General features: G+C 45.8%; 1 protein-coding gene across 4 annotated transcripts; it reads left to right on the forward strand.

Moving 5' to 3' along the window:
• The first annotated feature begins 2,085 nt into the window (after positions 1–2,085).
• KCTD21 (potassium channel tetramerization domain containing 21) lies at positions 2,086–21,419 on the forward strand. Of its 4 annotated transcripts, none has more exons than XM_034759091.1 (2): positions 2,086–2,383; positions 18,597–21,419. In XM_034759091.1, exon 2 carries the CDS (start codon positions 18,627–18,629, stop codon positions 19,407–19,409), a length of 783 nt encoding a protein of 260 aa, XP_034614982.1. In that variant the 5' UTR covers positions 2,086–2,383; positions 18,597–18,626; the 3' UTR covers positions 19,410–21,419. The 4 variants fall into 4 exon arrangements, with proteins under 4 accessions (XP_034614982.1, XP_034614980.1, XP_034614979.1 ...); XM_034759089.1 differs by having other exon boundaries at positions 2,104–2,210; XM_034759088.1 differs by lacking the exon at positions 2,086–2,383 and adding an exon at positions 14,560–14,647.
• Positions 21,420–23,727: the final 2,308 nt, after the last annotated feature.

A 23,727-nucleotide genomic window follows, 5' to 3' on the forward strand; every position in this document is an offset into this window, starting at 1 on the left:
CCATTCCTGCTGCCTTGTAGAGTGAGAGAGTTAACCCTTGAGGGCTCAGCCAATTGCTAGTTCATCATTTAGCAGTAAAGGAAATATCCCACCCTCTGACTCCTCCACCTCAACCAAGCTTCACAATCATCATCACTGTGTACCAGTAATAAATTGTTTGTTTAAAACTTATACTGTGTCTGTGTGTGTGTGTATGTGTATATATATATTAATGTAAACGAGGGGGTTAGGTTCCAGGGAAATTTTTTTCTATAGTCTTTTGTCTGGTGAAAAAAATTTCCCTGGAACCTAACCCCCTCGTTTACATTAATTCTTATGGGGAAATTGGAGTCGCTTAACATTGTTTCGCTTAAAGTCGCATTTTTCAGGAACATAACTACAACGTTAAGTGCGGAGTTAATGTACATAATATTCTACATTTACACACCTTTTTGTCAAGGACCATTACAAATGTTGATGGATTTAGTCTCCCAAAACCCCCATGAGAGATTATTATCCCATTTTGCAGGTAGGAAAACTGAAGCACGAAAGAGACTTGCCCAAGGTCTCATAAAAAATCAGTGTCTGAGCAGGGAATATAGAACAGAATGTGCTCTAACCACTCTATGCTTTCCTGGCATAGTCTGTCCTTCTCAGATCACCCAGATAGACTAATTTTCCTTTGACTCCCTAGTCATGATTTGCTTCCCATCCAAGAAAGACAGTGGCACCAATCAAACTGCTCTGATTGGCTGATGTGCCCAGGACCCCTTTGGGTCACTGGATTCTTCCTTAATGTGCCCTGACTTTCACACCGACACGCCTTCTGTGACCGTCCTTGGAGAATGTAAATAATTCCCCTCTGTCTTGCTTGTCATTTCTTTAAGGTATTTATAGATTAAACATCTCTCCTCTCCCTTAAAATTTCTGTCTTCCTTTATCTGTATAAAAGTCTAAGATATAGATGCCTCCAATGTTTTGGCTGAGAGAAGACACACCTGTAAACTGTGCCTTCATAACAATGACATACATCATTCATTTTAGACCCAGATTTACCTCCATCCTACACAAACCCTGCGGTTCTCTCTCACAATAGAAGTAAGACATGCACACGGAGACTATAGCCAACTTTATAAAGACTACAGAAAAGATCTATATCATGTTCCCCCATAATAAAACATAAAATAACAGATTAATATGTGATACATCCCTTTAGCTTCAGCCCTGGCCAGGTGATAGACCTGATGGTCTATTTGGCCTTTTCTATCTTTCACAATGGACTCTACAAAGGCTCCGGATGTTTACATACAAACGATCATACATCCCTAAATTCGTAAAGCATTTTGAGATCCTTCATAAGCTGGCATACAAATTACTTGCCAAAGCCTGCTTTTATTTCTCCAGCAAAACTCCTATCAAAGTCAAGGAGAGTTCAGCCTGAGTATAGATTGGATCTAGACCAATACTGCTGTTGTTACAGAGCTCATTACGGGGTACTTGTCACATTCTGTATTAGAGAGTGCAGTGTCACCCCACAGAATGGGAATATCACCCATCTCTCTCTCTCCCCAGAATCCCCTTTCTCTCAAAGGATGCAAGACAACCTCTTTCGCCCCCAAGCTTTGTCCTGATGAAAACCTTTGCCCAAGTTAGCCACCCACTTCAAGCAGGATGCTGCCTTGCATACTGTCAGTGCCATGCAATGCAATCATTAGAAAAAACACACAGACGCTCGCCCGCCCTCCCAATGCCACAGACGAAATATTTCTCAGCATCCTTATTACCCCACCCTCTGCAATCCTGCCTGCCATGCAAATAAATACCTTACTGCACTGCAAACAATCCGCAAAGAAGGGGAGGCGGCGGCTGCTACTGCAGTAGCAGCAGAGTCCACGGTGCCAGGGCTGCTGCAACCCAGCACTTACCCCAAGCGCAGCCTCTGGCGCCGCTGGAGCTGTTCCGAGACAATAATAACAGCCTGCGTCTCCTTTAACACCAGCTGGTGAGTGGCAGGCTCTGCCCCGGGGCCTGCTGGGAGTTGTAGTTCCCCTCTCCGATGGCCTGGCTGTAGACCTGGAGCCCTGAGAACTACAAGTCCCAGGGAGGGCTGCGGGGCTCCCAGATCCTGCCTTCTAGCCGTCTCCCTCTGCCGTGTCGACCCTCGCTGGGTTTGCCCCGCTTCCCCCCCCGCCCGCGCCTGGGACAGGGGCCAGCGGACCGCGGGGGAGAAGGTGGGTGCTGCAGTCCCCCCGAGGAGGGGGATGCTTGCGGGGCTGGTGAGTCGCGGGGCCAGGCCTGGGCTCTGCGGGGTTCCCTCCGGGCCCTGGCTGCGCCCCCGCGAGCGGCTCCCGCCCCCGCTGGGGAGGACGGTCTGGCGCTGCAGCCTGCTGAAGAAGGCTCCCAGGTGAGCGCTCTAGGTCCCGGGCCACAGGCCGGTGCTGTGCACTGTTGGAGACAGCGGTGCCCCGCAGCCCCGGACTAGCCCTTGGGATCTCCACAGCCCCGTGCCAGCCTTCGCTTTCCCCCGCCCCCCAGGTGAGTGTCCTCATCCTCCTCTTGCAGAAGGGGAAACTGAGGCGCGGAGCAGTGGAGTGACTCGCCCAGGGCCAGTGGCAGAGCTGGGAGTCGAGCCCGACTCCCAGCCCCTTGTGCTAACAAGCCCGCATTGCTGCTGGGTAATAGTAGCAGTTTGTAATGTGGGAAGGAAGCGTTAAGGCACTAGAGATGCCTAATTCTGCTAGTGCTTTGGGGTCCTTATTCACATCCCCCTTCTCAGTGACTAACCCGGATGGACTGAAAGGATGATGGGGGTTCGTTAGCAACAGCTGCCTCCGTATACCAAGCTGTGGACCTGATTCTCCACCCACACCAGTTTTACCCCAGTGTAACGCCATTTGAATTACTCTTGATTTACACGTGTCTGTGAGGAGAATCACACCCTACATACAGGGCTCAGTTTGCTTAGTACTGGACTGTGCCCACCTTCAGCGGCTAATAACATATAGGGACAGGCAGAGAGATGTTGTCCATGTATAGAACCATGTGCACTTTTTAAGCTTTTGGTAAGGTTTAGTTTCTGATGACAACTGGCAGGTTAGCTTTGTTTTTTGTTGGCTCATGTGTTAACACACAGCTACATCTCTCTCTTTCTCTAACTGCATTTATTGTGTCAGTGATAATCTTATCTATGATGGCAGGGTTGCCTTTGGAAATGATTGGGATAGGCAGGAACTAGGTAACCACTCAATTAGTACAAACTTAATATGTCTACCTACACCCCTCCCCAGCAATTCAGTACAGGAGATGATATAGTATCCCATTGTAGCTACCCGGAGGATTTTAGGTGGGTGGAATGCAGTTCCCCATGGGAAATTTGGCCAGGACTTTGAAGAGCATATGAAATGCTTTACGGAAAGTATAATTAAATTGATGTGGGGAGGGGGGATTGCTTTAGCTTCTTGAATATACTGAGGGTTTGATTTGGCAGTGGGCTGCTTCCTCCCTAAATATGTGACTTCAAAAACCAAATGGAATGGTCCCCTGAGGCTTTCTGAGGGGGTGGGTGACATCAGAGCTGTGAGTTACACTCCGCTTTCGCCCTGATCCTCAGATCACTTTGCAACTGGTTCTTTTCTCTCTCCTCCATGATCTCTTCTCCCTGCCCTCCTCCCAACACCCTCAGCAATTACTGAGCTTCATTTCTTTGTCCTCCATATAGTGATTATTTCACTCCTCTGCCTCAATTTGACCCATTATTTTACCTCTCCATTCCCCCCTTCCCCAAGTGGGCTCCAATCCTGTCTTCCTCTCCTTTGTCCCCCATCCAGGGTAACCCTCTGCTTGGTTTCAGTATCCACAACCTTTATCCCTTCACATTTAGCTCTACCTCTAAACAGAAATTGCCTGCACTGTGGCCAGAACTGAGCGCTGCTGGTGACCTCTTATGATGCTTTAAAGCAGTTTTCTATGCACCTCTTTGGCACTGGATAATGCTGAGCCACTCCTCAGTGTTAAATTGATGATTGAGGAAGGGTGCCAAGCTGACTGCTAAAGGCAAGGAAGTTGGGGAATGTGATGAAATGAACATTCATGCTTATGTTGCTTGTGTGCTTGTTTTGCAGAGAAATTTCTCCCATGTCTACTTAGGGAAAGGGCCTTCCAAGATGAGGCCCTGATAATACCCACCATATTTTCCTCTAAGCTCCCCAATCTGCTAGACCAGTGATCCCAACCTTTTCCAAATTGTGGCGCCATGTAACAACAAAAAAGAATTTGAGGACATCCCTTTCGTCTGGCCATAAAGAAAAGGAGGATGGTCATGACCAGCCTGGACCTGCTGGGAGCTTCTGACCAACCCTTCCTCCCCCGCCCCGGATCAAGATCCAGGGTGAGCAAGGAAAGAAGTGAAGGCCCTGCATTAGTGACTGCCTCGAAAATTCCACTTGCACAAAATCAGACCTATAGCAAAGACAGGGCACATGCAGGTTTAACAAAGCAGTTAACCACCAGGGCCCTCTGTCTTTCAAGTTAGATAGCTCTTGGTGGAAACAGTGCTCATATTGTCCTGCACCACTGGAGTGGGAGAGCATGAGACTTCTACAACGAGCTCAATCAAACTAAGCCCACGCAAATATATACGGCAAAGCCTGCACTTCAGGACTTGAGGCAGATATGAGTGAATGGCCCAACAATAGTTGCCTACCAGCCCCATTAAGCTATTCTCTACAGATGCTGTTTTAAATCCTTCCATAAAACCTACCTCTGCTGTGATACCTACAGATCACTGTCAGCTGGCATTGGTTAGGTAAGTGGTGAGCTGAGACTTCTATTCTTCAGCTAAACTCTGCTCATTTTGGTACTCCTCCCACTCCTACCTTGTTGGTCTGTCTTGTCTACCTGTCACACCCTGCCTCACACCTAGACTGTAAATTCTTAGGGACTGGAATTGTCTTTTGTGGTGTTTGTCTGATGTGCGCCTAGCACAATGGGGTCCTGATACTTCACTGGGGATTCTAGGGATTGCTAATAATAATACTGTCTTGAACAGAGACCGGGAATAAAACACATTGATGGACACAGTCATGGTGAGTGCTCAGCAGCAGGGAGCATGAATGGCAGGCTAGACTGACAACCAGATCTAGATTTCAAAGCAGGGGGCTCTTGATCATGGCATCTAGGTATTTTGTAAGTATGGGAATTTTTACCTGAATGTGAAATAGAGTATTGCAATGGTCTCAGTTCTGATGCACAGTTTTAGACCCCTGTTGGCAAGTGACATTTTAATGAATGAATGCTAAAGCAACAAAATAAAGCATAAGACCAAGTGAGAGCAATGCATTCTAAAAATGAGAAACGTTGGCACATAGCCCAAAACAGAACAAGCATAATGCCTCTAAGGATTGCCTTTGAACAATCGCAGCAGCCCTGACATTTCATTTTAATGTACTCTGGAGAATGAGACCAGAGCCTAATAATTGGAACAAGCATGTTTTCTTATAAAACCACCATATTTAAAGTCTTAGCTGCCCATGAACAGATGCTCAAAATTTTTTCCACAGCTTCCTATTTGATGGAGCCAATCCATTCCTTGCCACTGCAGAATTATTCCCTGTAATACGTTTCCTAGCTTTTTTGTTCATTCTTCTTTAAAATGACTCAGGAGATTGGGATTCCACTTCTTGGGCATTATTCCAAAGGCTAATAGATTTTTAGTCTGGATGTTCATCCTGATACTTAGCATAAATGTTCCATTTCTTACTTTCATTTTATAACTCCTAGTTATACTCCATTGTACCACCCTAAATAATTCATCTCCCTTGCTGGTGTATACATCCTTTGCCGACTGTCTGGTACCCAGAGATTTCTCTTAAACTACCCATATTTAGCGCTCTTAACTTTTCATTATAATCCAATCCCACCAGTTCACAGATGCCTGTTATTTTACTGCTCTGAATTTCTTCCTTTTTTGTTAAACTCCTCCTGATGATAAGACGGCCCACAGCCTGTTACTTCTCTGTTCTATGAGACAATGCCTCTGCAGCCCAAAATGCTTGTGGTCTTTTTTCTCTCTGCCATGTAGATTCATGTCTAATGTTAGCATAACCCCCTTTGCGTCTCTCTGCATGACTGCTTTTCATAGGTCTCTCTCCCAGTGAATACTCGTATTTGTCCTCAGAGGTACTGACTTGCATTTTTTCCAGACCGAAACCTCACTTTGTTACTTTCTGATCTGTTTGGTGGCCTCTCTCCTCACTGGTATTTGCAACTTCTCCCTATCTGGTATCATGCAGATTTCATTCACGTTCTCTAGATGCATTTCTCCAAACCATCAATGAAGATGTTCAACAGGACCAGACTTATACCTTGTGGTATCTGACTAGGCACCTTCTCTGACTTGGTAACATGCTGTTTTACTATTGTCCTTTGCTGGTCCTTTACCTAGTTTTAATTCATATGACTATGTTTCTACCAAAGCTAATTTGAATTAATTTTGAGTCAGATTTTGTGGTCCACTATATAAAATGCTTTACCAGAATCCAATGAGATCGCATGTACCACTTTCCCTTCCTGCATTAAGGTGCAATCTGACCCAGGCAAGGAGGCCCTTTTGTCAATGAGGTGTCCTACTGAATTCAGTGAGACTTTGGCTGCATTGATGGGACTGATTGTTGACTCTGGCCGCATTGATCAGGTTGCTTTTCTTGCTAGAATTAGGCTCCAGTAATGCAGTCAGATTCGTCTGGCAGTATGTACTTTTTGTAAACCCATCCTACATGCAATCATTTTAAATAATTTTGATTTGCTGTCTGCCAGTATCTAGAGGGTTGAACATGGTGTACTATGGTGGCCATCCCATCTGTGCATTGCTAAAATTCTCCTGCAAGAAAATCCCACTGGGGAAATTGAAGCATGTACCATTGATCCTACATGAAGCATTTCCCCACTGGGGCTGGCAACAGCAGAGTAAAACTGATGCAAGACTAGGTGGTTTCACTCTGTTGCTCCTGCTGGATAGTGTAGTGCAAGAGCAGTGGGGTGATTCACCTACAGAGCAATCTGAGTTACACAGCTGGAAGAGAAGAGATGAGCTAATGTGTATCTTCCACTGACCCAGCAACCTGCTGTTTCCCAAGCAGTAGACTGAAATTCATCAGCGTCACATCAGTTTCACTCTGCTCCTCTTAGTAATGATGTGATCCAAGGGTAGAGAGGAGAAGTGAGATACACAGAAGCGGGGGGGGGGGGATATAAAGATGTGGGGAGCAGAGAGACAGAAGGGTAGACGATGAGGATCAAGGAGCTGGCATGGGATGTGAGACTTGTTCAGAGTGGGGCTGGCCTGGTGGTCTGTGACACCACTTCCATATTCAGGGCCAAGCTTGCTCCCGGTGCCAGTAAGGACTGTGACCACTGCAAGGGCTGGGGAGAGGAAGAGATGGGCCTTTTTGCAGCTACCTCAGGCCAACTGCATGAGCAACAGAGGAAGCTCCACCATCCATGTCAAGCCCGCCTTGACCAAAGAGAGGGTCACATGACCTTTGGAAGCAGGAAAACACAGGGGATGGGGCAGAGGAAGGGAGGAAAGGACAACTGACAGAAATAAAAAGGATATTTTGGGGGAGGAGTGGGGGGAAAAAAACACAAAAGGAGTGTGAAGAAACTCCAACACAGAAAAGACTGAGAGAAATGATGAAACAGCTTAATTTTAGGGGAAAGATGGGATCAAGGAGTCTGTCCCCCTGCAAGTACAGGACTTAGGCCTTTGATGGAGAATGTATTGGGGATTAAACTGATACTGCACTGATTTTAGTCAAAGGAATCTGGGAAATAAACTCTTTCCTCTGCAACGTTTGTAAACACTATTGCCAAGTCAAAAGCAGTAGGACTAGAAGAAAGCTCCGTGATATCAAAACAGAGAGAAAATGGCCTGAATGTCTCTAATAAGCTTTTCCCACAAACTGAGATTTTGATTTTGATTTGTTTTTGCTAAAGGAGGTCAATGTTCAGAAGAGTGCTGATAAAAACCCATCAAAGATGCCGTTTCAAAGCTCATCAGAGCTAGCAGAACCAGAGTGAGCGCCTATGGTTTTCTGTATTAGCAGATCATGCGTACAGTATGTCCTGGCTCTGTTCAGCAAAGAGGCTGCAGTTCAGAATTACAGCTGACAACGGGCACCGCAGATCCGCTGCACGTCTCAAGAGAAATGCTGCCTAGTGACTTGAGCACAGGACTAGGAGTTGGGAGAAAAAGGTCTCTGCTACTGAAATGCTGCTTGCCCAAGGTCACACAACTTAAACTTTCTCTGCCTCGCTGTCCAAATAGCAAGTATGAAAAATCAGGACACTTTTTTTTGAGTGAGGGAGCGGGAAGGATATAGTGGCATATATAAGACAAAGCCCCTAATATCGGGACATCTGGTCACCCGAAGTGAGGATAATGCTATTTACTTGCCTCCCAAGGGTTAGTTACTGATTGTACTGTGAAGTGTTTCGAGATCCTTGAATGGCAGGGGCTATAGAAGGGTTAAATATACTGAAGTGAGATTCTGTACTGGTGTAACCCACTATTCAGTGTGTGTTATGTGTCCCCACCCCACTCTTTTGTCCCCCATCCACAAAGGATGGTGTGTCTGTCACAGCCTCCAGCTACCAAGCCTGGCTCTTTAGCTCAAGCTATAGAGACTCATGCTTTAGCTCTGGAGGTCTCAGGCTCCATCCCCAGTGTGTCAGCCAAGACTGCTGTTGTCACACTGTACCTCAGCAGGTGCAGCACACAGAGAGAAGAGGACACAAAGATGCTTTAAGTTCTGGGCTGGTGTGACCTAGGCAGCCTAGAGAACTGCTCTAAATTTCCGCAGCCTTGCCTAGGCTAGCTGTGGGCAGCTCCATGGTCTCTGTAATGTTCTGAGCTATGGAGATTCCCCTCTACTTAATACACCAGCTATTCTGGGCCTTGCCCAGGACAGCCGACAGCTGTTCTCTGTCATGCCTGTCCTGATGGAATGCTCCCCCAGCTGCCTAAGGGGCCACAGCAGTGTATAAACAGTGGGGAAAATCCCTCCCATTACGTTTTTATCTAGAAGTCTTGGGCCCCCTTTCTCAATCCAGTTGGACAGGCAGGAAGTTCTTTATTAAGGTGACATGTCCAATGGTAACCTGGGTTCCGTATTTCAATATCTGCAAAAATACATGACTGGATTGGATATTTTTAGCAACACCAACAAAAGAAATTAATTGTTGCTGTTTCTAAGGATTTGTTACATCGAGAGTTAGTGTGTGGCGAGATGAGATATAATTCTAAAGCGCACTAGCCTGCCATGCGATGATTGACTCCGTGGACTGTGCACTAAAAGTTTTCTAGTGCACTTTAATCTGCTGCTGTTTGAAACCACAGTAGATCAAGGCCTGGTCTACACTATGAGTTTAATTCGAATTTAGCAGCGTTAAATTAACCCTGCACCCATCCACACAACGAAGCCATTTCTTTCGAAATAAAGGGCTCTTAAAATCGATTTCTATACTCCTCCCCGACGAGCGGAGTAGCGCCGAAATCGATATTGTCATTTTGAATTAGGGTTAGTGTGGCCGCAATTCGATGGTATTGGCCTCCGGGAGCTATCCCACAGTGCACCATTGTGACCGCTCTGGACAGCAATCTGAACTGGGATGCACTGGCCAGGTAGACAGGAAAAGCCCCGCGAACATTTGAATTTCATTTCCTGTTTGCCCAGCACAGGAGAGCACAGGTGACCACAGATAGCTCATCAGCACAAGTAACCATGCAGGCCGATAATTGAAAAAGAGCACCAGCATGGACCGTACGGGAGGTACTGGATCTGATTGCTATATGGGGAGAGGATTCAGTGCTAGCAGAACTTCGTTTGAAAAGACGAAATGCCAAAACTTTTGAAAAAATCTCCAAGGGCATGATGGAGAGAGGCCACAATAGGGACTCAGATCAGTGCCGCGTGAAAGTCAAGGAGCTCAGACAAGCCTATCAGAAAACAAAGGAGGCAAACGGTCGCTCCGGGTCAGAGCCGCAGACATGCCGCTTCTACGCTGAGCTGCATGCAATTCTAGGGGGGGCCACCACCACTATCCCACCTTTGACCATGGATTCCGAGGTGGGGGTAATCTCATCAGCCACACCTGAGGATTCTGCGGTCGCAGAAGAGGAGGAGGAGGAGGAGGATGAGCTTGCGGAGAGCACACAGCACTCCGTTCTCCCCAACAGCCAGGATCTTTTTCTCAGCCTGATTAAAGTACCCTCCCAAGCCAGTACCCAAGACCATGACCCCATGGAAGGGACCTCAGGTGAGTTTACCTTTTAAAATATAAAACATGGTTTAAAAGCAAGCGTTTTTTAATGATTGATTTGCCCTGAGGACTTGGGATGCATTCGCGGCCAGTACAGCTACTGGAAAAGTCTGTTAACGTGTCTGGGGTGGAGCGGAAATCCTCCAGGGACATCTCCATGAAGCTCTCCTGGAGGTAGTCCAAAAGCCTTTGCAGAAGGTTTCTGGGCAGTGCAGCCTTATTCTGTCCTCCATGGTAGGACACTTGACCACGCCATGCTAGTAGCAAGTAATCTGGTATCAGTGCATGACAAAGCCTGGCAGCATATGGTCCCGGTGTTTGCTGGCATTCAAGCAACATCCGTTCTCTATCTCGCTGTGTAATCCTCAGGAGAGTGATATCGCTCATGGTAACCTGGTTGAAATACGGGAATTTAATTAAGGGGACAGAGGTGATTGAAAAGAAATCCTTCCCTGTAGTAAGCCAAGCGTGTGGGGGGAGGGGGATTGGCGCTGAGCTTTTCACGATCATCCCAGAGAATTGGATTGGGGGGGGGGGGGGCTAACTTGTTTTCTGCTGCTGAAGGTTAACAGGAAAACCGCAGCACTCAACGAGCTTTGCTTGGTATGTGGGAAAGGAGGGCGCAGAAGCCAAAAGACAATGGCTTACCATGGCCGCATGCAAGCCGAATTCTGTTGCCCAGACCTGCGTCTGTGATCTGTAGCAGCAAAGCCACAGGCACTCAATATTAAGAGGCGAAATTTGACCTTGCACAGAAATCACATGTGCTATGTAATGTGAATAGTGTTGGTCACCGTGAAAGAGTATAAGCATTGTTCTGTAAAATGTATCTTTTTAAAAAATTCTCTCCTTTTTTCCCCTCCCTCCAGCAGCTGCAAATTTTTCAAGCCTCCCTCCTCCATCCCGAAAGCTATCTCAGATAAGGCGTCCGAAAAAGAGAACGCGAGACGAGATGTTCACGGAAATCATGAAATCCACCCGCAATGAAAGAGCTCATCTAAATGAGTGGAAGGACACGGTTTCAAAGTATAGGAAAGATGCCAGTGAACATGAGGACATGAGGGACGCTCGAGATGAGAGGTGGCGGCAGGAAGATCAGAGGAGGCAGGATGCAACGCTGGGGCTTCTGCGTGAGCAAACAGACATGCTCTGGCGTCCAGTGGAGCTTCAGGAATGGCAGCAGGATCACAGACTGCCGCTGCAGCCCCTGTATAACCACCCTCCCCCCTCACCATGTTCCATAGCCTCCTCACCCAGACGTGTAAGAACGTGGGGGGGGGGGAGGCTCCGTGCACTCTCCCATTCCACCCCAGTGGACAGCCCAAGCAAAAGGTCATTATTTTAACCTTTTTTTAGTGGCCTTTTCCTTCCCTCTGATCCTCCTCCCAAACCCCAACCACACTACCTTCTCAGTTCTCTCCCTCTTTTTATAATCAATTAATAAAGAATACATGATTTTTAAATGATAGTGACTTTATTTCCTTTGAAAGCAAGCTGTGATTGAAGGGGGAGGGTGGGTTGCCTACAGAGAATGAGTCAATAAAGGGGGCGGGTTTTTATCAAGGAGAAACAAACAGAACTTTCACACGGTAGCCTGGCCAGTCATGAAACTGGTTTTCAAAGCTTCTCTGATGCGCCACGCTTCCTGGTGTGCTCTTCCAATCACCCTGGTGTCTGGCTGCGCATAATCAGCAGCCAGGCAATTTGCCTCAGCCTCCCACCCCGCCATAAAGGTCTCCCTTACTCTCACAGAGATTGTGGAGCACACAGCAAGCAGCAATAACAATGGGGATATTGGTTTGGCTGAGGTCTGAGCGAGTCAGTAACGTGCGCCAGCGACCTTTTAAACGGCCAAATGCACATTCTACCACCATTCTGCACTTGCTCAGCCTGTAGTTGAACAGCTCCTGACTCCTGTCCAGGCTGCCTGTGTATGGCTTCATGAGCCATGGCATTAAGGGGTAGGCTGGATCTCCAAGGATAACTATAGGCATTTCAACACCCCCAACGGTTATTTTCTGGTCCGGGAAGTAAGTCCCTTGTTGCAGCTGTTTAAACAGAGTAGTGTTCCTGAAGATGCGAGCGTCATGAACCGTTCCCGGCCAGCCCACGCTGATGTTGGTGAAACGTCCCCTGTGATCCACCAGTGCTTGCAGCACCATTGAAAAGTAACCCTTGCAGTTTATGTACTGGGTACCCTGGTGCTCTGGTGCCAAGATAGGGATATGGGTTCCATCTATCACCCCACCACAGTTAGGGAATCCCATTGCAGCAAAGCCTGCCCATTTCCCAGAGTCACTACCTTTCATAGCAGCAGCTCAATGATTGCTTTGGCTACTTGCATGACAGCAGCCCCCACAGTAGATTTGCCCACTCCAAATTGATTCCCAACTGACCGGTAGCTGTCTGGCATTGCAAGCTTCCACAGGGCTATTGCCACTCGCTTCTCAACTGTGAGGCTGCTCTCATCCTGGTATTCTGGTGCTTCAGGGCAAGGGAAAGCAAGTCACAAAGTTCCATGAAAGTGCCCTTATGCATGCGAAAGTTTCGCAGCCACTGGGAATCGTCCCACACCTGCAACACTATGCGGTCCCACCAGTCTGTGCTTGTTTCCCGGGCCCAGAATCGGCTTTCCACGGATAGAACCTGCCCCATCAACAACATGATCTCCAAAGCGCCGGGACCCGCGGTTTGAGAGAATTCTGTGTCCGTGTCCATGTCCTCATCACTCTCGTCGCCTCGCTGCCGTCGCCGCCTCCTCCTCGCCTCGTTTTTCTGATCCTGGTTCAGGATAAATTGCACAATAATGCGTGAGGTGTTTACAATGTTCATGACTGCTGTCTTGAGCTGAGCGGGCTCCATGCATGCTGTGGTATGGCGTCTCCTGTGTTCACCCAGGAAAAAAGGCGCGAAACGGTTGTCTGCAGTTGCTTTCATGGAGGGAGGGGTGAGGCTGTACCCAGAACAACCTGCGACAATGTTTTTCCCCATCAGACGCTGGGATCTCAACCCAGAATTCCAATGGGTGGGGGAGACTGCAGGAACTATGGGATAGCTATGGGATAACTACCCACAGTGCAACGCTCCGGAAATCGACGCTAGCCCCGGTACATGGACGCACACCGCCGAATTAAAGTGCTTAGTGTGGCCGCTTACATTCGACTTTATACAATCTGTCTCCAAAATTCGAATTCTGTAAATTCGGATTAATCCCGTAGCGTAGACATACCCCAAAGCACAGTATGGAATTTTTAGTGTGTGTTACCAGGGTCCACGTGGACAGTGCTTGTGCGGCAGGCTATTACACTGTAAATTTACATCCCAGCTTCCCGCACACTGGCCATATAGACAAGCCCTAAGTTGTGATGTGGTAGGTCTCTGACTTGAAGCGAAACTCCTGATTCAAACTGCACTTAGTTATCGTGGGTGCATCTGCTGAGAATTGCTACTGATCCAAGACTGAGTGCCATCTGCTCACCTCACTTCCTTTGTCAATGCTACTGAATGACAGTTAAGTTCTGCAGCGCAGTTTGGAGGAGCTGGCTTTGAGATCTCTGGATAAGAAGTACTATATAAGAGTCTTGCATCTGAAGAAGTGAGGTTCTTACCCACGAAAGCTTATGCTCCCAATACTTCTGTTAGTCTTAAAGGTGCCACAGGACCCTCTGTTGCTTTTTACAGATTCAGACTAACACGGCTACCCCTCTGATATATAAGAGCTAGGTATTATTTATTATTACATTAGCTATGTGCATGATCTTGAAAGTACAGGATGAGGCCCACACATCATGCCCCTGTGAGAAATTCACCAAAGCAGCAGGTTAGACTGCCAGGACATCCATTTCATCTGCCTTTAGTTAATGTTTACAGGGAAAGTGAGGCAAGAGGCCCCTTTTCATTCTCAGCCTAGGGTCAGATGCATTGGTCAGTAAGGTCAAATCAGTGGTGTGTTCAGCAGCTAGCAACTAATTAAATGTCATTTGCACTGGGGTTTTTGGTTGTCCTGGGCTGCCAGATAATAAGATTTGTCTTGTTTGCAAAGCATTGCAAAGATAGGAAGCTTTATAAATGAAATGAAAAGTGGAACGAAATCAGACCTTGGGCCCATTGTATGTAAATTCAATTTTACAAGACAACTAGCTACAGAGTGCAAAAAAAAAAAAATCTGAAAACTTAATCCACTTTGGGGTTTTAAAAATATTTTTATGTCTTAGTCAATCCAGAAATCTTTTTAAATGAATCCAGTGCTTGCAAAAATTATGATATCCTGGGAGACTGACATGCTCTATTTGGGATATAGCTGTTCTTCATATGGACTTGGAAGTAACTACCTTCAAGGATGAAAGTGCAGGTTAGTTTCCCTTCCACTCAGACTTACAACAAAGGGGCCAGTTATGTGATGTCCATCGGAACTGGACTGAGAGACCCTCCTCATATATAGGGTGCCAAACAGCCTTTGTGTCAGTATAAACCAGGGGTTCTCAAACTGGGGGTCGGGACCCCTCAGGGGGTCGCGAGGTTATTACGGGGGGGGGGGTTGTGAGCTGTCAGCCTCCACCCCAAACCCCGCTTTGCCTCCAGCATTTATAATGGTGTTAAATATATAAACAAGTGTTTTTAATTTATAAGGGGGGGGTCGCACTCAGAGGCTTGCTATGTGAAAGGGGTCACCAGTACAGTAGTTTGAGAACCACTGGTATAAACATTGGTTGGATTTGAACCAGGACCTAGAGGCAAAAGGCTCTATATTTTATCACTAATCATCTGAACCAGCCACCTTCACTTTATAATTCTTGACACTCAATGGTGCCAAAGTGAAGATTGTTCCACAAACTGAGTGAAAACATCACACTTTTCTCTCTTCAACTAGTCAGGACCAGCAAAGAGGGTGAGAAATGTGGTGGTATCACAAGGAATGGGCTTGTTCTCTGTGTTTCATGCAATAGGATACAGGGATTTTATTCTTTGATTAAACTTTAAAAAACAACAACATTCATCTTGGGCAGATCTCTGGAATGTCACATTTCATTCATAACAATTTTTTACAGCCAGAGTATCAGTTCTTGGAAAAAGAAGAACAGGAATACTTGTGGCACCTTAGAGACTAACAAATTTATTAGAGCATAAGCTTTCGTGGACTACAGCCCACTTCTTCGGATGCATATAGAATGGAACATATATTGAGGAGATATATATACACACATACAGAGAGCATAAACAGGTGGGAGTTGTCTTACCAACTCTGAGAGGCCAATTAATTAAGAGAAAAAAAACTTTTGAAGTGATAATCAAGCTAGCCCAGTACAGACAGTTTGATAATAAGTGTGAGAGTACTTACAAGGGGAGATAGAGTCAATGTTTGTAATGGCTCAGCCATTCCCAGTCCTTATTCAAACCGGAGTTGATTGTGTCTAGTTTGCATATCAATTCTAGCTCTGCAGTCTCTCTTTGGAGTCTGTTTTTGAAGTTTTTCTGTTGTAAAATAGCCACCCGCAGGTCTGTCACTGAATGACCAGACAGGTTAAAGTGTTCTCCCACTGGTTTTTGAGTATTTTGATTCCTGATGTCAGATTTGTGTCCATTAATTCTTTTGAGTAGAGACTGTCCGGTTTGGCCAATGTACATGGCAGAGGGGCATTGCTGGCACATGATGGCATATATCACATTGGTAGATGTGCAGGTGAACGAGCCCCTGATGGTATGGCTGATGTGATTAGGTCCTATGATGATGTCACTTGAATAGATATGTGGACAGAGTTGGCATCGGGGTTTGTTACAAGGATAGGTTCCTGGGTTAGTGGTTTTGCTCACAGATCTTGGGAGACAGACCTGTCCTCGCTTACAGACAACCCCCCAACCTAAAGCAAATACTCACCAGCAACCACACACACTGAACAACTCCCACCTGTTTATGCTCTCTGTATGTGTGTATATATATCTCCTCAATATATGTTCCATTCTATATGCATCCGAAGAAGTGGGCTGTAGTCCACGAAAGCTTATGCTCTAATAAATGTGTTAGTCTCTAAGGTGCCACAAGTACTCCTGTTCTTCTTTTTGCGGATACAGACTAACACGGCTGTTACTCTGAAACAGTTCTTGGAAAAACACATAGCTGTCAATTGAACTAGAGAGCCAGGCCAGGCCACCCCTTTGTATAATTTAACTCATCTCCTTACTCTACATAAGCAGAAAGCTGTAGATAGAATTCTCCATGAGCAGTGGAATATGCTGACATTTCAGTGGCGAGCAGAGTTTAAGGTTGGGGGAAAAATAGTTTTATCCTAGGAACTAATTATTTTTCCCCAGGAAACATCCCATTGTGGCTAATAATGGGAATGTGCCACAGGTTCTGTGGGGTTTGTGGTGAATTGTGTCTGTCTATATGCAGGAGTCCTTCTTGCCCAACTTTATTAAATACATGTGGGGCTGGTACTAAAGCTCAAGACCTTCATCTCCAGCTATACACAGGCATCTAACCAATGATCTTCTACGCAAAGAGCTCCGCAGGCTCAGAGAGCTGGTATGTGCCCAAGCAGATCTGATTCCTTCCATCCATTAATGGGTTAATGTACATCACGGGTTAATGGAATGTCAGGTATGAAGGAGGAAGGCTATACTTGTGGTTTAGACAAAAGGCTCGGAATTGGATCTGGGCTTTTGCAGTGGCTTCCTCTGTGACTTTGGGTAAGTTGCTTAGATCAAAATGTAAGTGTCCATTAATGAGGGGTGTCTCCCTTCTTGGGTGCTCAGCTTCAGATATCTAACACCTCATCTTGATCAGAGGTGCTGAATGCCCGCAGCCCCTGTTTAAGTAATGCATGCACAGTGGCTCTCCAAAACCAGGCTGAGTCTTGAGTTGAGCGCGCACACGTTTTAAAATCGAGGCTTTAGTCACTCTGTGCCTCAGTTTCCTCCTCTGTAAAATGGTCATCACAATCACCTGTCTCACAAGGGCATTGTGAACCTTCACTTACAAATGTCTGCAGGTGCTTGGAGATCCTTGGATGAAAGGAGAGACAAGCACAATTACTATCTTTGGTATTAGCCAGTGGAGAATTGATTTTACAGTATAAGATCGTGTTGTCACTATCAGAGGGGTAGCCGTGTTAGTCTGAATCTGTAAAAAGCAACAGAGAGTCCTGTGGCACCTTTAAGACTAACAGAAGACTTCTGTTAGTCTTAAAGGTGCCACAGGACTCTCTGTTGCTGTTGTCACTATGTGTATTATTATGACTACAGAGCTAATAATGGTGGCACAGTATCTCTCATTATTCCATATTTAAGTTACTGAAATGCCTGCACTCAAAGTGTATTCTACAGGGAGCAATTCGGCAGCTGTCTATGGAATGACCACACATATTGCAGCATGAGCTTATAGAAGACAGCTACCCTTGTATCTCTGGATAGGAGGGGGAGCCATTGATTAGACTGGACTGTGAACGCCCAGCTAGAAGGAACAACATGAAACGGAGGAAAGGAAACAATAGGTTGAGGACCAGATCCTCAGCTAGTGAAAATCCATCTATCTTCATTGACTGCAATGGAGCTACACTGAGTTACATTAGTTGGAGATATGGCCCGGAATGTTTCCGACTGGTGAAACCTGTTAGACTGGGATAGTAGTGAACCTTGAAGAACTGGAGAGCCACTTAATTATTGAATGGAGCTGTCGACAGCCATATGTGTTTGGCAGCACAACATCCTGACTGTGCACTGCGACATTTGTGTGATCAGGACTTGTCATCATCGCACACCTGTGTAATATGGTGAAGACAACACAAAGCAGTGTTGGGATGTTCTGCTATGATAACTTTTGTGGGTCCGGTAAGACCTTTGCACTCTCAATGGAGCACATGCAGGGAACACTAAAGATATGCAAGCTTCCTGATCTCTTATTTCTTATGCACCCCAAACTTCTGTGTGGCTCAGTGGAAGTTTTGGGTGCATGAGGGATATGGGATTGGGTGGACCCAGGATGAAATCCTGGACCTACTGAAATCAGTGGGGCCAGGATTTTGCCCTCATTTTGGATGGGAAGTGATGGAAGCACCTCATTTAAGACCATTATTAAAATGAACGGGACAAAGCCCTTCTGAATGTCTGTTGGGAGCCAGAACAAGATTGTCTTTCTCCTCCATATGTCCAAGATGACCTCTAAAACTTTACCCATCTCTAACTTCTGTAGTTTTCATACTGATATAGACATAGAAATAGATATATATCCTTGTAAATCAAGGATATTCCCCAAAGTGACTGTTCTGAACCCCTAAATGCGTTGTCTTGTTTTTTCCCCCCAGTGTTATTCCCAGCATCGTGACTTTTCCATCATGTCAGAACCTATAACACTCAACGTTGGAGGAAAACTGTACACCACTTCCCTGTCTACTTTGACTAGTTTTCCAGACTCCATGCTGGGCGCCATGTTCAGTGGAAAGATGCCAACCAAGAGGGATAGCCAAGGCAACTGCTTCATTGACCGAGATGGCAAAGTGTTCCGCTACATCTTGAACTTCTTGAGAACTTCCCACCTGGACCTCCCTGAGGACTTCCAGGAAATGGGCTTGCTGCGACGGGAGGCAGATTTTTATCAGGTTCAGCCACTGATTGAAGCGTTGCAAGAGAAGGAGGTGGAGCTCTCCAAAGCTGAGAAGAACGCCATGCTCAACATCACCTTGGATCAGAGGACACAGACAGTTCACTTCACTGTTCGGGAAGCGCCCCAGATCTACAGCCTGTCTTCCTCCAGCATGGAAGTATTTAGCGCCCACATATTCAGCACGTCATCTCTGTTCTTGAAGCTCCTGGGTTCCAGACTTTACTACTGCTTCAATGGCAATCTGTCTTCAATATCCAGCTACCTGCAGGACCCCAACCACTTGACCTTGGATTGGGTCGCGACTGTGGAAGGCCTCCCAGAAGAGGAGTACACTAGACAGAACTTAAAGAGACTTTGGGTGGTGCCAGCTAATACGCAAATTAATAGCTTCCAGGTATTTGTGGAAGAGGTACTAAAAATAGCCATGAGTGATGGGTTTTGTGTGGATTCCTCCCACCCCCATGCCTCTGATTTCATGAGTAATAAGATTATTCGACTAATTCGGTACAAGTAGAAATAGCCTGTTGTGATGGTATCAGGAAATACATAACCAAACACAGTGTTTTATTTTAAGACCCACTTCGAGACACTGTAACAAACAGCCTAATACAAAATAATGTGATAATCTGTACTAAGAATCACTAACTGTGAGTTGATTTTCCTGTACTGAATTTACCAATGTCCTTTCAGAATATGTCTGTATTCTAGGTGGATGGAATGCTGTCTATTGGCTTGAGCAGGGTCTAGGAATTAAGGAGTCCTGGGCTCCATTTCTGCCTCCGCCACTGACTTACTGTGTGATTGTGGGCAGATCACTTAACTTCTCTCTGACTCTGTTTTCCCATCGGAAAACAGGGATAGTAATATTTAACCTACTTCAAAAGAATGCCGTGAGGCTTAAATAATGAGGTTTACAAATCGCCTTGAGATCATCCAATGCAGCATTCCAGAGCTGCAGAGTTGTAATAAGTGCAGTGGGTTTGAGTCTCCACCACGTTGCACGTTGTGTAGCCAATTTTACTTGGCCAGAGTGGATGTAGAATGCTACCAAGTCAGCAGGATAGAGGTTTCACACACACACTTTACACAGGTATAAATGACCATGCAAGGAAGCGGAGAATCTGGCTTAGAGTGTTCAAACTGAAGTCTTCTTTTCCCTGTAATGAATCCTCAATCCTGTTCTTCTATTGAAGTAGCCATGTTTGCACTGGGCAGTTGGTATCGCAAATGACGAAGGATGCCATTGCAGACAGAATAATGCTGTCTATGTGGGTTTTGTTTAAACATGCTTTGGATACACAGGAGCGCCGCCAGCTTTCCTGCCGCCCGAGGAGGCGGAAGGTCCTGCCCCGAAACGCCGCCCCCCCCCCCCACACACAGAGGCGGTGGAAGGTCCCACTGCCGAAATACTGCTGCGGTCACTGCCCCCCAAATTGTAGTGCCCTAGTGGGTTGTGCTGGCCCTGTGGATACACTTAAACCCTTACCAATTACGCTCTAATGCATGAAAGGTAACTAGATTTGGTCTTTCTCATAAGGGTATGTGTGTCTGGAGGATACTGCTGAAAACATTTTTTGTTCTGGAGACAATTAACAGAATAGAGTGTGTCAGCCCCAAATGTCTTCTAAATAGTTTGATCCACATCTACCCATGTCCCACACCTTCTCTTTGGGCACATGCTCCCCAGGGCAGATGGGTAATGAAGCATTAAGGGCTGAACGAAACATAGTTTGCCTTTTGGAATACAAACCATCCCTTCTATAAGATTATGCATGATATGTTTTCTAATTACTCTTCTTCAGTAAAGACCAGGGGCCTGATTCTCGTTTGCCTTGCACCTTGTGCATTTGTTTACACCAGTGCCAAGTGCATGTTGTAAAAGACTACCCAGTCAGAATGGAAGCATTTTACACCCTCTGTGCTTGGGTGTAAATGACTACACAAGGGGCAGGGAAATGGAGAACCAGACCAGTAGAAATGGTGGAAGGGGGGGAAATGGCCAAGCACTTTAACTAAGGCCTTGTCTACACCAGAGGTTCTCAACCTTTTTCTTTCTGAAGCTCCCCTCCCCCCCAACATGCTATTAAAAACTTCACGGCCCACCTGTTCCACAATAACTGGTTTTCTGCATATAAAAGCCAGGGTCGGCCTTAGCGGGTAGCAAGCAGGTCTATTGCCAGGGGCCCCATGCCCCGGGGGCCCCCACGAAGCTCCATTGCTCAGGCTTCAGCCCCGGGTGGCGGGGTTCTGGGACCTGGGCTTCAGCCCTATGCGATGGGGTTGCTTCGCCAGGGGTCGGCAACCTTTGGCACGCGGCCCATCAGGGTAATCTGCTGACAGGCCGCGAGACATTTTGTTTACGTTGACCATCCGCAGGTATGGCCCGCCGCAGCTCCTAGTGGCCGCGATTTGCCATTCCCAGCCAATGGGAGCTGCGGGAAGCGGCGGGCCACTGGGATGTGTCTTTCTGAACAAGGTTGTCACACTCAAGCACTGACTACACTGGCAAACCTCTGGATATCGCTCACCAGACAGAAGGGAGAATACAGTGATCTGTAAGGCATCCAATAACTAGCATCCATACCTGCATTTTTACTGTCTCCAGAAGCTTTTAAATCGGGTCTGTGTTTCTACAAAGCTTAGCCTTATCCTAGTCCTTGCTTCCTAAAGTAATATGGCGCAGTACCAACCCAGTTTATATGTAACCATGGTATAGGAGTTGTATTTTGTTAAAATTTATAAGACCTCTTCAACTTTACCACCCCAAGCTGCAATGGCTGTAGATGGTAAAACCCCAGATACTGCAGCAAGTGATGTTCCATGTCAAGCCACCAACACCACTCCCAATGAATCAGTGCTGTACCAATGCAGCTGTGTGATATGGGAGGCACCATGCTGTGGGAGATGTTGCCTTTTGGATGAAATGTAAAATGGAGGTCCTGACCCTTTATAGCCATTAAAAATCATCTGGAAACTTTCAGAAGATTGAGGATTTTAATCCTGATCTCCTGGCCAAGATCCAACATGAAAAATGATGTTCTTTCCATTTAAAATCCCCTTGCCGTTTCAAATGGATCAAGTAGCATTCTTCCCTCCCTGTCTGAAACTGCTGTGCGGTGTTAAACAACGGCCATATTCCACACCAGAGGTAGCTGCATGTCAGTGGTGAAGCAAAGTGATTCCTGTGTGAATCTATCTTATACAAAGAGTTTATAGTTAAACTGGATGCTAATGTGTTATACAGTACTCATCATTTTACATCCTCTGAATAGTTTGACCTGCAAGATCTCAGAAGCTGCCTGCTCTAACCAAAGCTGTGTCATAAAGCAAATAAAATTAATTTGGAAGTAGTGCTTATAGAGTTTCTGGGGAGGTTTTTATCCTACCCTCTAACCACAGAATTTCAATTATACCTGATTTGCAGACACCATTTTCATCTGTCAGGAGAAAAGGAATATTAATCTGTAGGAATTTATTTTTCTGTACATTTTTAATTCAAGAAGCTTCGAAAGGTGTAACTCTACAGCAGTCCGTGGAGCCCCAATCATTTACACCAGCTCAGACTCTGGCCCAATATTTCCAACGTCTATTTCACTATCTGTAAAATGGAGGGGAAAGTACTTATGGGCCTCAAATGTATTATGAGGCTTAATTAATGTTTGTGAAACATATAGGTGTTACAAATGCTAAGTATTAGTACTAATAAATCAGGGTGATGTCTTCTTCTGTGGTAGGATCTACGTAATGGGAGTTGTACGTGAGAAAATCTCTTTAATGCAGATGCTGCGTCTGAGAAAGATTAGATGGGCATAAAGAGCTGGTAAGGCTACAGACCCATGTCATTAGGAATGAGATGAGAATACTGTCACTGTGTCTCAGTGGGTCACAACTGAGAATACCAAATTCAGGACAAGCTGCTGGGAAAAAGGGCAGACACCCCAAATCTGGTGGTTATTCTTCCATGATATATACCAAACCAGCAACAAATGTAAACTTCTGTCTCACCACACTGGCTAACAAGAAGTCAGAAATGCAGCCTCCTTAGGTATTCCAGTCCTAGATTAAACACCGTGACCCTAGATTTAATGATGAGTGTTTATTTAAAACCAATTTCATCAAACAAAAGGGTTCTTCTCATCCCAAAGGACCAGCCACATACCCAGGTCAATATATAACTCAGATATTACCCAATAATCATGCTTACAACCAATTCTTATTAACTAAACTAAGATTTATTTAAAAAGTAAAGAGAGAGAGTATTGGTTAAAAGATCAGTATACATACAGACATGAGTACCATTCTGAGATCAGTTTTATAGCAGAGATGGTGAGCTTTGTAGTTGTTGCAAAGAGATCATTCAGAATTAGTCCATAGGTTATAGTCCAATGTTCATATTCAGGGTGATCCAGGTGGGACTGGAGATCTCGGTTTAATGAATAAAGGCCTGTTCAAAGACTCCCCACATACAAATTCCATCCACATTAGAGGGGGTTACACTGATTTTTAACTATATCAGTACTATACCTCTCCCCATCCTTGATATGGATGCAGTTATACCAATGAAGCTTATTCCTATAAGTTGAGGGAAACAAGCTATACCAGTATGAGGCTGTTTTGTACTGGTATCACTGTGCCCACCAGGCATTGTGCTGATTTGGTAAAAAAATAAATCCCACTCCAATTGAAAAAGTTAAATTGGTACAAAAACTGTAGACCGTGGATTGAGAGCCTAGAACACTTGAGCCTGGCTCCCCACTGCTATATACTAGGGTCACTGACATCTAGGCAAAGTGGATGGAAAATGCTGCCTGCTCATATGGGAGAGGTTTACA

Source organism: Trachemys scripta, chromosome 1, assembly GCF_013100865.1.
Source record: "Trachemys scripta elegans isolate TJP31775 chromosome 1, CAS_Tse_1.0, whole genome shotgun sequence".
NCBI lineage: Eukaryota > Metazoa > Chordata > Testudines > Emydidae > Trachemys > Trachemys scripta.